This window comes from Calidris pugnax, unplaced genomic scaffold, assembly GCF_001431845.1.
Source record: "Calidris pugnax isolate Ruff unplaced genomic scaffold, ASM143184v1 scaffold8, whole genome shotgun sequence".
Taxonomy (NCBI): Eukaryota; Metazoa; Chordata; class Aves; order Charadriiformes; family Scolopacidae; genus Calidris; species Calidris pugnax.
Window position 1 is genome coordinate 24,304,276 of NW_015090830.1, and position 12,708 is coordinate 24,316,983.

Here is a 12,708-nt window from a genome sequence, read left to right on the forward strand (position 1 = left end):
ACAAGTTCTCTTGAGACACACACACGCAAAAAAGAAGTCTTAAAGCCTACAAGACTGAAAAGAAATAAATTCCTCAAACAAAATAGTTCCAACAGCCTGTACCAACAGCTGCTGACTGTGGTTCTTGTGTTCTGGGCATCTGTGAATTACTTCTAGGAGAACTAAGGAAAGGGACAAAGAAAAGCAAATATATAAGTCAAAGGCTTAAATTCACTAGACAGAGGTCTGGGCCTAGCTGTCAAATTTCAGGGATCTACTAATCTGAAAAAGTCTAGGTAGGGCCAAAAGCTTTTCTTGGGACAATAGAACTCAAAAAAAAAAAAAAAAATCCAGACCAAAAACTTTACAAAAGTATTTCCACTTGCTAAGAAAGCAGAAATACTTCTACTCAATTACTATCCAAACCAGTCATGAAACTACGCTGTTGTTTAAAGAGATGCTGCTGGAAAGAAGACAATCTACCATTAATTAATGAGCCCAGACACAAGTAAACGGGCAAAGGAAGGTTGAAGGTAGAGTAGCATGCTGAAAAAAAGCTAAAAATTGAAATCAGCTCCAGCATAGACAATTTTCTTTCAGGAAGCTGACACTCATAGAAGACTCCACAAGGATGCTGGCCTGAACGTGCATTCTCAGTCACCACTGCAACAACTACAACATACCAACACACCTCACTCCATATACACCAAAAAAGCATGTATTCACTTAGCACACCTGTAAATGACAAAACAAGCTGGGAAACATTACATATGAAAATTCCCAACAATGGCTAATAATTCCTCCTTTAAAAAAGAAATCTGCACATTTTTCTAAAAGCAGAATTTCTAAATTCTGATTACTTTATTTTTATTTACAAAATGAGCAGTTTATAAAGACTATATGCCCTCAGAGGTATCTCTCTTAAGATATAAAGATTCAGGGCTTGGAATGTGCTAAAGGTGAGTGCAGTGTGGTCTAGAATTCACTGTGGACAGGGAAGAAAAAGATTCAGTTCTCAGTATGAGGCATCTGAGAAGAAACAAATGCAGTGATTGAAGTGGAGCCATGACACTTTCAGCTTCTGCTGCTCCGTGGCTTTCCATTATGCTCCCACACATTGGTGCTACAAAGCTCCATTTCAAAGTTCAGCCCCGCGTAGCCTGTCACAGGAATGAACGTGTCCAACAAGCATCACTGCAAAAAACAGCTGTAAAAAATGTACAAACTTCTTGCTGCTATCAGAACCAGACTCAGAGCCTTTAGGGCAGATGCTTTGGTCTCCCACAGCTGTAACTGCTTTATCTTTGCCTGTGACACATACACAAACTTACCCACTTTTCTTCAGTTCCTACAATTCCTTTCAGAAAACTGTGCCTCTCAATTAACCCCTCCTTTCCTCTGACTTTTCTGCCTAAGATGCCTCCCTAATTATCATTCCGTCTACAACCCAGTTAAGAACAAGATCAACATTAAGTCCTTCAGCCTGTCTTACATTATGCTTGTAAAAGCACTGCCAACATATACAGCACTATATAAATAAATGCTAACAGTGAAGAACTCCCAACTCTGAACATAGAAATGGAAAAGTCATTCCATTCATCCTCCCTTCGGAACAGGACCAGAGCATACTATCAAGGGATATATGAAACAGCCTACTTTTACCAAGTCCTTTAGGTTTGCTTTTCTTAAGGCACTCTCTTTTGTTGACCTTAAATATTTAGGTATCTTGTTGCACGTTGCAACCACGAAAGTCTGAAAAGCTCTCACCGTAAAACCCAGACCACAAAAAATTACAAAAAGAAATGCTTTTTCCCACCCAAAATAAATCCAGAGTGCCCAATTCTCTACACGGTGCATGCTAATGCCAAACACTTGCTTACTTTCAGCCTGTCTGACAAACATAAAACACATTTAGGGAAGTGAAACATGATGTGCTGACAACTAACAACTTTAAGCCATCCACAGAATCACAGGATTAAATACCGAAAAGATACAGTAGATCATTCTTGAGAGTTGAGCAATGCATTGACATGGAAGAGAGCACAGAGGGAAAGGGGCTTATATTTAGCCTGTCACACATCTTTCTTTGTAGCTTTACCACTGAAGTGCAAGAAGCTTCAATAAATCACAGGATCACAGAATGACCTGGGGTTGGAAGGGACCTCTGGAGATTATCTAGTCCAATCCCCCTGCCAAAGCAGGTACACCAAATCTTCAGAAGCAGCCAGTGACAAAAACAGCAAGAGTGCTGATAGAGATCCTGTTCTTGACACAATTTCATCCTGAAATATAATGAGCTCTCCTGAAAAATGTAGTGCCCTCAACTCTACAAAACCAAGAAGAGTGAGCTCCTGTAAAGCTGGTAGTTTAGCATCTAAATTCCAAACCACCTCCAGAAAGGGGCTGTTAATTTTGAGATTTTTTTATATCAACTGTAAGAAAAATACTCACAAAGTCTGAAAAAAACATAGGAGGCAATTGAGACTATGAAATTCAGTCCCAGAATTAGGAACCATTACTGATCACATGCAGAGCCACTCGGGAAATGCACCTAAAAGCCCAGATCTCCTCCTCGATATTCTCCCAGTCATTCACTAGAAAACAGAGAATCTGTCAGCCTAATCCTTGGTGTCCAGGCAGGGAAAAGAAAGCTAACAGTCATCTTTTAAGTAACAGGAGGGACTCAGCTAATCCAGTCAGAAACCAGCTATATACCTACCCAAAATGAACAGAAGTGATGGAGAGGTAGATAGCTGGGTAGAGTATTTTAGATTTTGTAAAAAATAAGCAAGGAACCAAATGTTGGGAATTAAATTCCCAGGCTCGTCAATTTCACGGCAGGACTGTCAACACTCCACCTTTCCACCGCTTCTCCCTGTTATTACCAGACTGCTGGATACTGACACTCAGCTCCCAGATAAGCACACACATCACAACAACACGCCATCGCCGCCTGTCCTTCGGGTTAACGGGCTGTTTCTCCTACTGTCATGTCAAGGTGATGGCACTATGTGACTGATAGTAACAGCAGCCTTCATGTGGCCCATCTCTAAAGCTCTTTTGCAGTTGCATCTGTTAGAAGTACCTTTCTTTTTGCCTTGGGTCTCAGCCTTTAAGTCCTCTTCCCTCAATGCCTAATAAAAGGGGTGGGGGGGTCCTCTGAAGCATTGCCACAGCACCAAGCCCCAAATGGTGATATTTTGAGTTCCGTATAAATCTTAACGTTACTTTTTAGCCACTCACTTGAGTTTCTTGAAGGCTTCCCTGCCACCAGCCACATACTGCTCTCCACTCTGAAGCTCCTCCAGCTGCCGGACGCGATGCCCACCCCGAGGGGTGTAGATGTTACGCACGGCTCCGAAGGGTGCCTTCACCCCGCCCGTCACCTCCTTCAGGAACACCTCGAAGTTGGACACTTTCTTCTCGTTGATGACAATGCGGCGCCCGGGGAAGAAAGGGTCCCCGTTGCGATACACCACCACGCTCTTCACCATCGGCTGCTGCGACAGCCACGATGCCTTGGTGCCGGGGCTTGTCATGCTGGGGTGGCTTCCTTCCCACCTCCTGCCTGCGCCTCTTTACCTCAGGAGAGGGCTCCTGCTTGAGGAGAACCCCTCTGGTCTCCTCCCTGACGGCTCCTTTGCCAAGGGCGAGGCGCCCACACACCCCACGCCGGGGGCCGGGGCAGCAGGGCCCACCTCCAGGGAGGCAGAGGAGGGATCACAGCCCTCCCCTGGGTGGGTTTGAGGCGGCAGCGGCTCCTCCTAGGCAACCCGCTCTCGCCTGCGGCTCCCCGGCCCCTGGGATCACACCAACCCAGGCGAAAAAACACCACATGGCGGGGAGGTGGATCCGGCACGGCAGGGGAACGGCGGCCTCCTTGGGTCTTTACCCTCCGCCATCACGGCTTAAGCGGCTTGCCCTGGCTTCCTCTGGGAACTTTACCCCTGCCCGGCCAGGCGACGGCACAAGACACGGCTGAATTATTATTCACCAGGCGGTGGCTGAGGGAAGGAGGACGAGCAGGCGTCGTGCCAGGGGACAGAGGGAACCCGGGGCGAAGGAGGCAAGTCCCCGCTCTGCCACCGCCTCCTCCTCCTCCTCGGCGGCCCAGGCGGTGCCTACCGCCGCCTCTCCCCGCCACAAGGGAAGGGCTGGCCGGCTGAGCCGCCCTGAAGGCGGAGGTGTGGGGGGGAAAGCAGCGGCGGCGGCGGGACGTTGAAGCGGCTGAGGGGCTGCCACAGCGAGCTCGGGCGAGGCGGAGGTGCCGTTACCCGGCGGCGGGTGAGTACGGGAGGGAGCCCCCGCCGGGCCGTCTCTCCCCTCAGGGGCTCTGAGGGGGCGGCAGGCGGAGGCCCGGCGCCCGCCCCGCCGATGTGCCGCCTGTGGCCGAAAAACACTTTATTTCCCTCACATCTGGCCAGCTGTTCTTGGTATTGCTTCCTAAAGGGGGCGGGTTTCCCCCCCACCTACAATAAAACAGACTTTTACTAGACCTTCGAGGTCAAGGTGACAAAATTCTGAGGCAAGGGCAAAGCCGTCACCAAAAGGCAGCTCCTGCAGCACGAGTGACTACTTCAGGGTCTCTGTGGTCCTTTGCTGGTTCCCATCTAGGCTTTCCCCGCTGGAGATGGAGTTATTTGGTGCCTGATTATGCCCTTGGTTCATTAATGACATCCAAGGATTGCCACTTGTGTGTGCAGGATGGTCCGTGTACAAAGCCAACAAACCGCTGTAAAACCCGTTCCCAACCATGATCTATTCCATTCTGTCTTTCCTTCTTGTCATTTACTGAATATCCCGCCGGAAAACTGGATGTTTGCTCCAGGTCACCTACTGCCATTCGCTGTTTACATTTGCTGCAGTTCAGGAATAAAGCTGGTCTGTCAGCTTTATTTGGAAAAGAAGTTGTCAATGGGGTTGAAATTAGGCTCTTGGACTACACAAACTAATTGCATGTATGTAAAGGCCATTATTTATTTATTTATTTTAAATATGCCTACTAACATACCCTCTGAATGTCTTTTTAAGTTGATATGTAAATATTAGGGGCACTGTTTGGGTGCTTTCCCCTCATCCTACCATCTGAATGGGCAAAACTTGTTAGTAATTCAAAACTAAACTGCACTCCCCGCAGTATTTGGGTAAGCTTATGTAGTTGTTTGCATTCCTGAAATATTTAAAAGCTTTTCATTACTCCTATCATTCTTTGGTTGAGCGAGTCTGTTATAATTTGTTCTCTTAAGAAGCCAGGATCTATCACAAGAGCTAACGCCACTTCTGCTGAGCTGGCCCAAACCTGCCACTCTGTCTGGGTGATTTGAGTTAATCAGACTCAGAGGTGACCTGCCCCACTAACCCAAGCTCTAATTCGAAATATACTATGAACAGTAACCTGAGAAATCAGAGGAATATCCTTGGGCACAGTTTATTTTTGACAAAAACACACCAACAGAATAAAGAAAAACAATAGACAAAAAATGTAAAATAGCCCAATTGTGGTTCAAAGAACATAATGTAAAATAAAATTGGGTTAATGTTGTACTCTCTCCGAAGTCAGTTTCTATAATTCTACGTAGTACATATATAGTATATAAAAAAATATATACATATTAAGGACCAGATCCAACCTCAACCATCATCAAAAGACTCCCTTAGATTTCACAGATAAATATATCAGATCATTAAATCATCCTGATACCATTTTCATCTTAAACCATTTAAAAAACTTTGTAAACAAATGATCCACTTGAAACTTCATTTTCCTTGCTAATTCTCAGCCAAACATTTCCAGGCTGTCCAATGGGGACGGCCATTCCAATTGGGAATTAACTTTAGGTAGTGCGTTATCAGAATAGTAGGGTTTTTTTTAATCTAGTCATTATTAAATATTGCAAAAAATCAATCAAGCATGCATCTTACGGGATTATTCAATGAAGAGATGAGTCCCTGATGCGTCCAAACGAATTCTGACTACAGATAAGTTTCCTTTAGTTGAGGCATGCTTGGGACATGATTTTTGGCTGTACTTTTTAATGCAGCTTTGCTCTTTCCAGGAAGCTGCAAAATAAAATACAGAGACTTTGATTCCGCTGGATTTTTACCACATCTTGGGTACAAGAGGCCATAAAACCTGAGAGAAACAGAGAATGCCTGAAATTCAAACTGAATTCCTCACTGTCAACTGGTGTAGACCTCCCTACCCAGAGCTGTTTAGTGAAAAGGAATGATGGTTCTTCCAAATGGATTTCAGCACATGTGATGGAAGGAATTTTGCTTTTCTTTTACTGTACTTTTTAATGCAGCTTCGCTCTTTCCGGGAAGCTGCAAAATAAAACACAGAGACTTTGATTCCGCTGGATTTTTACCACATCTTGGGTACAAGAGGCCATAAAACCTGAGAGAAACAGAGAATGCCTGAAATTCAAACTGAATTCCTCACTGACAGTTGCAAGACTAGAACTGGTGTAGACCTCCCTACCTGGAGCTGTTTAGTGTAAGGAATGATGGTTCTTCCAAATGGATTTCAGCACATGTGATGGAAGGAATTTTGCTTTTCTTTTATCTTACCTCCTTAGATGGGGAAATTACCCCCCCTGCTGTGAGTTAAACAGGGCAGTTAACCATTACAGAAAGAGCAATTTCAGGGTGAGGGAAGTCAAATATGCTACTGTTATTGGTTAACTGTTACATTTCTTTATTTGTGGCTGGTTTTCTTCCAGCTAATAAAGGGGAGAACCAAGTGCTTACCATGCTCGAATTAATACTGTTTAACACTGATCTAGCACAACCTGAAATGAAAACTTGCATTAAAAATATGCTTATGTGTAAAAGAAGAAGTGATGCTGACCTTCACGCCATTCTTTGGTCAAGTAATGATACGTCAACTGTCTGCTATTTTGTGCCAGATTCTACCACTTCTGGTCGCTTACAATGCTTGAATTAATACTGTTTAACACTGATCTAGTGCAACCTGAAATGAAAATTTGCATTAAAAAATATGCTTATGTGTAAAAGAAAAAGTGATGCTGACCTTCAGGCCGTTCTGCGGTCAAGTATTGATATGTCAACTGTCTATTTTGTGCCAGATTCTACCACTTCTGGTGATCTTAGGCCTAATTTGCAATTGCACAACATCTTTGGCATAGGGATAACCTACTGCATCACTCGTGCACCCATTTTGACACCTGTGCTACTTCAAAATACTGTTGGTCTTTACCTGTGGCCACGCTAATTACTATCACTTTTGTGAGGTGCAATAAAATATCCCTTAAACGGTACCAGAGCACTGTTAGCCTAGAACTGGTGGGCAAAATCTTTGTCAAAAACTGGCAGGACATGAGGAATCCTTTGAAGAATTGCAATGCAGAATTTTGCCCATAGTTTAACCTTTACATGTGATCTTAGGCCTAATTTGCAATCGCACAACATCTTTGGCATAGGGATAACCTACTGAGTATTTCACTCATGCACCCATTTTGCCACCTGTGCTACTTCAAAATACTGTTGGTCTCATCACTCGTGCACCCATTTTGACACCTGTGCTACTTCAAAATACTGTTGGTCTTTACCTGTGGCCACGCTAATTACTATCACTTTTGTGAGGTGCAATAAAATACCCTTTAAGTGGTACCAGAGCACTGCTAGCCTTAAAGCAGCCTAGAACTGGTGGGCAAAATCTTTGTCCAAAACTGGCAGGACATGAGGAATCCTTTGAAGAATTGCAATGCAGAATTTTGCCCATAGTTTAACCTTTACATAGCCTCTAAAGACTTTCAGATTCAGCTGCTTGCTATCCCTCTGCTTGTGCTGCAGCAGAACATCACCGTTTCCTTACTCTTAAGGCAACATCTTCAAATTAATTCCCATTTCCTAAAATGCTTTGAGGTCTCTGCCATTTCAGGACCAGGAAAAATTTTGAAGCTTGTTGCAGGACCCTGACAACAAGGCTCGGTGGCAGCAGGACATAAGGTCATGAAGACAGGAACATGTGCTAATGCTGAAGAAAAAGACTGGCAGAATGGAAAAGGATAAAGTTTCTGAACACTGATGAACGAAATCCAGCTTGCTCTATTGTACAGAGGGGTGAGAATCACACTTAATAACTACACCTTTGGGCATCTTATGTAAAAATCCAGACTAAGCAATAGCAGCCAGTTGCAATTCTGGGGTAATGGGAGTGTCTGCATTGACAGTTTCAAGTACATAAATACCAGGTGGTTCAATTCAGCACACACACACTAACTGGAAGAAACGAAATACTGATGCAGTTGGACACTTTAAAACCCGTATCATAGCAATTTCCACTCCTGACACAATTGCCAGATTAAAACCTCCTTAGAATACCAGGAAAAAGTATTTTTTCTTAAAAACAAAGCATTAGACAATCACAGTTCGAGCTACAGCCTGTGGTGACACAGGTCTTTTCTAACAGTATTCCCGAAACAGCTCAGATGGTAAAGGATTTCATGGGGAAAAAGTTTTGGCAAACCCTTAGAGGCACACGAGGGAATGGCTCTCCATGGAGAAACAAATTACAGGGGGTTAGCTGAAGCAGAGAAAATGTTGAAAAATGTATTTCATGTGGTCTTTGTTTGAGTAATGAAAGTGAAGTCATCCTTCCTGGGCTAAGATTTCTCTGTTACTGTAACTACTTTTGATCAAGGCAGCTGAAATTATCAGTTGAGTATTCCTGATTCATTCACATAAGAGAAATTATTTTAAATATGAATGTCATGATTTTTAAGTTTTCTTTCGGGTCTTCCCTTTTCTTTCTTCTTATTCAGCTGCACTCATCATCTACTCATCTACTGTCTGAAAGGAAACTTCAGGGTTTTTTTGTTTATCTGTTTTTTTGTTCGTGGTTTGTTGTAGCTTTTTTTTTCCTCAAGGCAAATAAAGCGGGGCCCCTGTGAGCATCTCTTTTAGGAGAAGAAACAGGTAACAGCCTCAGGCACAGCTTTGTATATAAACAGGATTGATTAAATACACAAATCATACACTGAGATAATTTCTCATCTATATGCTTTTCTACCATAATTTTACCTAAAAGTTTTCTGAGCTTTTATTCAGTAGAGATTTGTAAGGATTTCTCTGATGATACTTACAATTTCCTTCTTTTTCTGTGTTTTTCTTTGGTGCTCCTGCTCTTCCTCTTCCACACACCCCAACTGACATGGGACCAGGCCCTCAGCTCCGTGCTGACATCCAGCCAACAGCAGGACCAGTTGCTCACATAATTCAGTCTCACAAATAGCTTGTGGTTTTGGGTGGCCATGTCGTGCAGGAGCTAGCTTCTCATTTTGGCTTAATGGAAAACAGCCATCATGCTCGTTTGTGTTAATGAGCTGCCTCAACAAACAGCAGGTGAGCCTGAGCCGTTATTTTTTGGATGAAACGCAGCCCCCTGCTCCCAAAGCTTGGTGCTGCAGGACAGATGGGATGCTTGCCGTGTGTGTACAGCAGGAGCAACAAGCAGCTCGTTGGTATTTAGAGCTGCAATAAATAGATGGCAGTTCTGGATCTCCAATTATCTTTTGTCAGCAGCTGTATGAAATCAGATGTTCTACCTGTGCTTCATCGCTTCTCCCCAGCTGCCAGTTCACACCTGTGCGTTGCCTTCACCTCTGAAGATAAGAAGTGATATTTAGTTATTATCTACTCTACCAGGTAATTATGAAAATGACTGATAAGTGCGTTGCCTTCACCTCTGAAGATAAGTGATATTTAGTTATTATCTGCTCTACCAGGTAATTATGAAAATGACTGATAATGCAGCTATAATGAGGTGCAATATCAGTAATTACTGGTATACTGGCCTATCGTACATATCAAGGTTTGTATCAATATATGTCTGGTGTGAAGTTATGTCACCCTATTTCCAACGCTTCTGGTGTGTAAGCATCCGGAATAACGGGTGGACAAAGGCAAAGAACTGGATTCCCTTTTTTATTGAAGAGTCTGAAATGTCAGCTGTGTGACACTTAACTGCAAATTCATGTAAAACATACATTTCTGGCAGATATTCCTTAGATGCTTCCCTGGCTTTGGCTGCATTCCAAGCATGCAGAGTCAACTGCCCTCAAGTTGCCAGCAACGGTGCCTGTCTGTTCTGTGCTCTCCTGCAGCACTTTCTGTGCTGTCTGGCATTCCCAGATCTTGTTTAAGTATCTCTGACATCCGAGAGCATTAAATTAGTCTTGTACATACTGCCACCTGCTGTGATTATCCAAAACTAGAGCTAAAATACTCCAGGCAAGTACATTTCAGCTTTATATTAAGTGTGATGGGGCCAGGAAGAGAGGAAATGGCCTCAAGTTACACCAGGGGAGGTTCAGGCTGGATATTAGGAAAAATTTTTTCACCAAAAGGGTTATCAGGCATTGGAATGGGCTGCCCAGGGAGGTGGTTGAGGCACCATCCCTGGAGGTGTTCAAAAGACGGGTTGATGTAGTGCTGGGAGGTATGGGTTAGTGATGGTGTTGCTTTTTGTTTGTTGTGTGGGTGTCTATTTTTGTCAGTTGGGTTGACGGTTGGACAAGATGATCTTTAAGGTCCCTTCCAACCTAGAAGATTCTGTGATTCAGGTGTGCTTACCTGGCACTGCAAACCTCTGATGGCTTCAGTCTACACGTACACGCTGTGTATATCTACAAAGGACATTTTTTATTTAATTACTTACATGAAGGCATTTATCTTTGTGCAAAGCATGAGTTAACCATCCTTCTGATCCTGCGCACGTGAATCCACGTTGAGCAGAGGCTCATCCATGGAGGCTGATGTGCCTACACGGAGACACCCGCACCAACGCACAGTGTAGGAAAGGAGGGGACAGTGTCTGCCCTCGGGTGACTTCCCTTTAACTCACAGCCTGGGCCAGGGCAGAATTTGGCTCTGACCCCCTCGTCTGCAAAACTCAGCCCCGTGTTGAGGCTGGTGGTTAGATCTGGGCGTTCCTGTTGGGAACAGATGGTGGTTAGATCTGTTGTTCCATGCTGTACCGGTCATTTCATTAGCAGCATAATCACTTTCTCGTTTATTTCCTCGCTAAAGTAGTAAAAAGTGTTGTAAATACATCCTGGCAATACATCCTGCTGCGGGGCTTCGTTACTGCAAACCAGCAGATAAAGCTGCGTGAATCCATGTTGAGTGAAGGCTCATCCGTGGAGGTTGATGTGCCTACACAGAGACACCCGTGCCAACGCACGGGTGAGTTGGTGTAGGAAAGGAGGGGACGGTGTCTGCCCTCGGGTGACTTCCCTTTAACTCACAGCCTGGGCCAGGGCAGAATTTGGCTCTGACCCCCTCGTCTGCAAAACTCAGCCCCGTGTTGAGGCTGGTGGTTATATCTGGGTGTTCCTGTTGGGACCAGATGGTGGTTAGATCTGTTGTTCCCGTTTTTCCATGCTGTACCGGTCATTTCATTAGCAGCATAATCACTTTCTCGTTTATTTCCTCGCTAAAGTAGTAAAAAGTGTTGTAAATACATCCTGGCAATACATCCTGCTGCGGGGCTTCGTTACTGCAAACCAGCAGATAAAGCTTTCCAAGGCTCAATGTAAAGTTTTAGAAAGCAGGCAGTCTTTATCGCGGTGCCGGGTGCTCAGGGGTGGCTCCTCCTATTTTGCACCCCGAATGCTGTTGTCAAATTAAATTTATACACAGCAGGTATATGTATTCAATGTAATTCCAAGGAAACATTAGCTTATTCATTACATTTCCGAAAATTCATTTACATATTATAATAACCTTTTGGGCGTGCGCAGTTGTGCCTTCTGGTGGTCCTCATTTTGAGTGCGGGTTGTTTCTTCCTCAAGCTTCATCTTCTTCACCTGTCCTGTGGCTCACTTTTCGTGTTGGCTAAACATTCTAACCGCTTAATTGCTCATTAAAACTAATGATCTCTCCGCTACCCCCTGTTTGTCAGACAATGTATTTATTGCATCTCTGTCTTAGGTCGCCACGTTCTCAGACATGGCCACAGACATCTAAGTCCTTGAAACCATTTGGGTTGGTTGCTAAAATAGCTACGTTTCTTCTCTAAAAGATGATTTTCCACAGTTTAACCGTTTATATACTACATAAAATCCGCTTTGGGTATCAATTGGAGGGGCTTTGCCTTCACACCCCCTTACAGGCTGTGGCGGGACCCAGCCCAGGAAGGACTCTTTTGCTGCCTTTGGTGCATAAACGCTGCAATTTAAAAATAATATATAGAATCATAGAATTGCCCAGGCCGGAAGGGACCTCCAAAGGCCATCTAGTCCGACCTCCCCGCAGTCAGCAGGGACACCCCCAACTAGACCAGGTTGCCCAGGGCCTTGTCGAGCCTCTCCTTGAATATCTCCAGGGATGGGGCCTCAACCACCTCCCTGGGCAACCTGTTCCAGTGCTCCACCACCCTTCACAGTGAAGAACCCTCTCCTCATCTCCAGTCTAAATCTGTTCCCCTCCAGCTTGAAGCCATTGCCCCTCGTCCTGTCACTGCAGGCCTTTCTAAACAGGCTCTCCCCAGCCTTCCTGTAGGCTCCCTTCAGGTACTGGAAGGCCGCTATTAGGTCTCCCCGGAGCCTCCTCTTCTCCAGGCTGAACAACCCCAGCTCCCTCAGCCTGTCCTCGTAGCAGAGGTGCTCCATCCCCCTGATCATCCTTGTGGCCCTCCTCTGGACCCTCTCCATCAGGTCCATGTCCTTCTTATATTGAGGGCTCCAGACCTGCACACAATACTCC

At 44.7% G+C, this 12,708-nt stretch overlaps 2 protein-coding genes across 3 annotated transcripts in view; one reads left to right on the top strand and one right to left on the bottom strand.

Moving 5' to 3' along the window:
- DCDC2 (doublecortin domain containing 2) overlaps positions 1-4,068 on the bottom strand; it is a 51,528-nt gene extending 47,460 nt beyond the window's left edge. Inside the window, exon 1 of the mRNA XM_014940790.1 lies at positions 3,223-4,068. Coding sequence (XP_014796276.1) covers positions 3,223-3,518 — 296 coding nt within the window. The 5' untranslated portion in view covers positions 3,519-4,068. The remainder of the gene's footprint in view (positions 1-3,222) is intronic.
- Positions 4,069-9,132: 5,064 nt separating this feature from the next.
- Positions 9,133-12,708, top strand: part of MRS2 (MRS2, magnesium transporter) — a 19,422-nt gene continuing 15,846 nt past the window's right edge. Inside the window, exon 1 of one of the 2 annotated variants that reach the window (XR_001411875.1) lies at positions 9,133-9,345. Coding sequence is in view for 1 of the 2 variants with exons in the window: in XM_014940876.1 (XP_014796362.1) it covers positions 9,306-9,345 (40 nt within the window). In the remaining variant the exon portion in view is untranslated. The remainder of the gene's footprint in view (positions 9,346-12,708) is intronic. The other variant, XM_014940876.1, reaches the window with a different exon arrangement.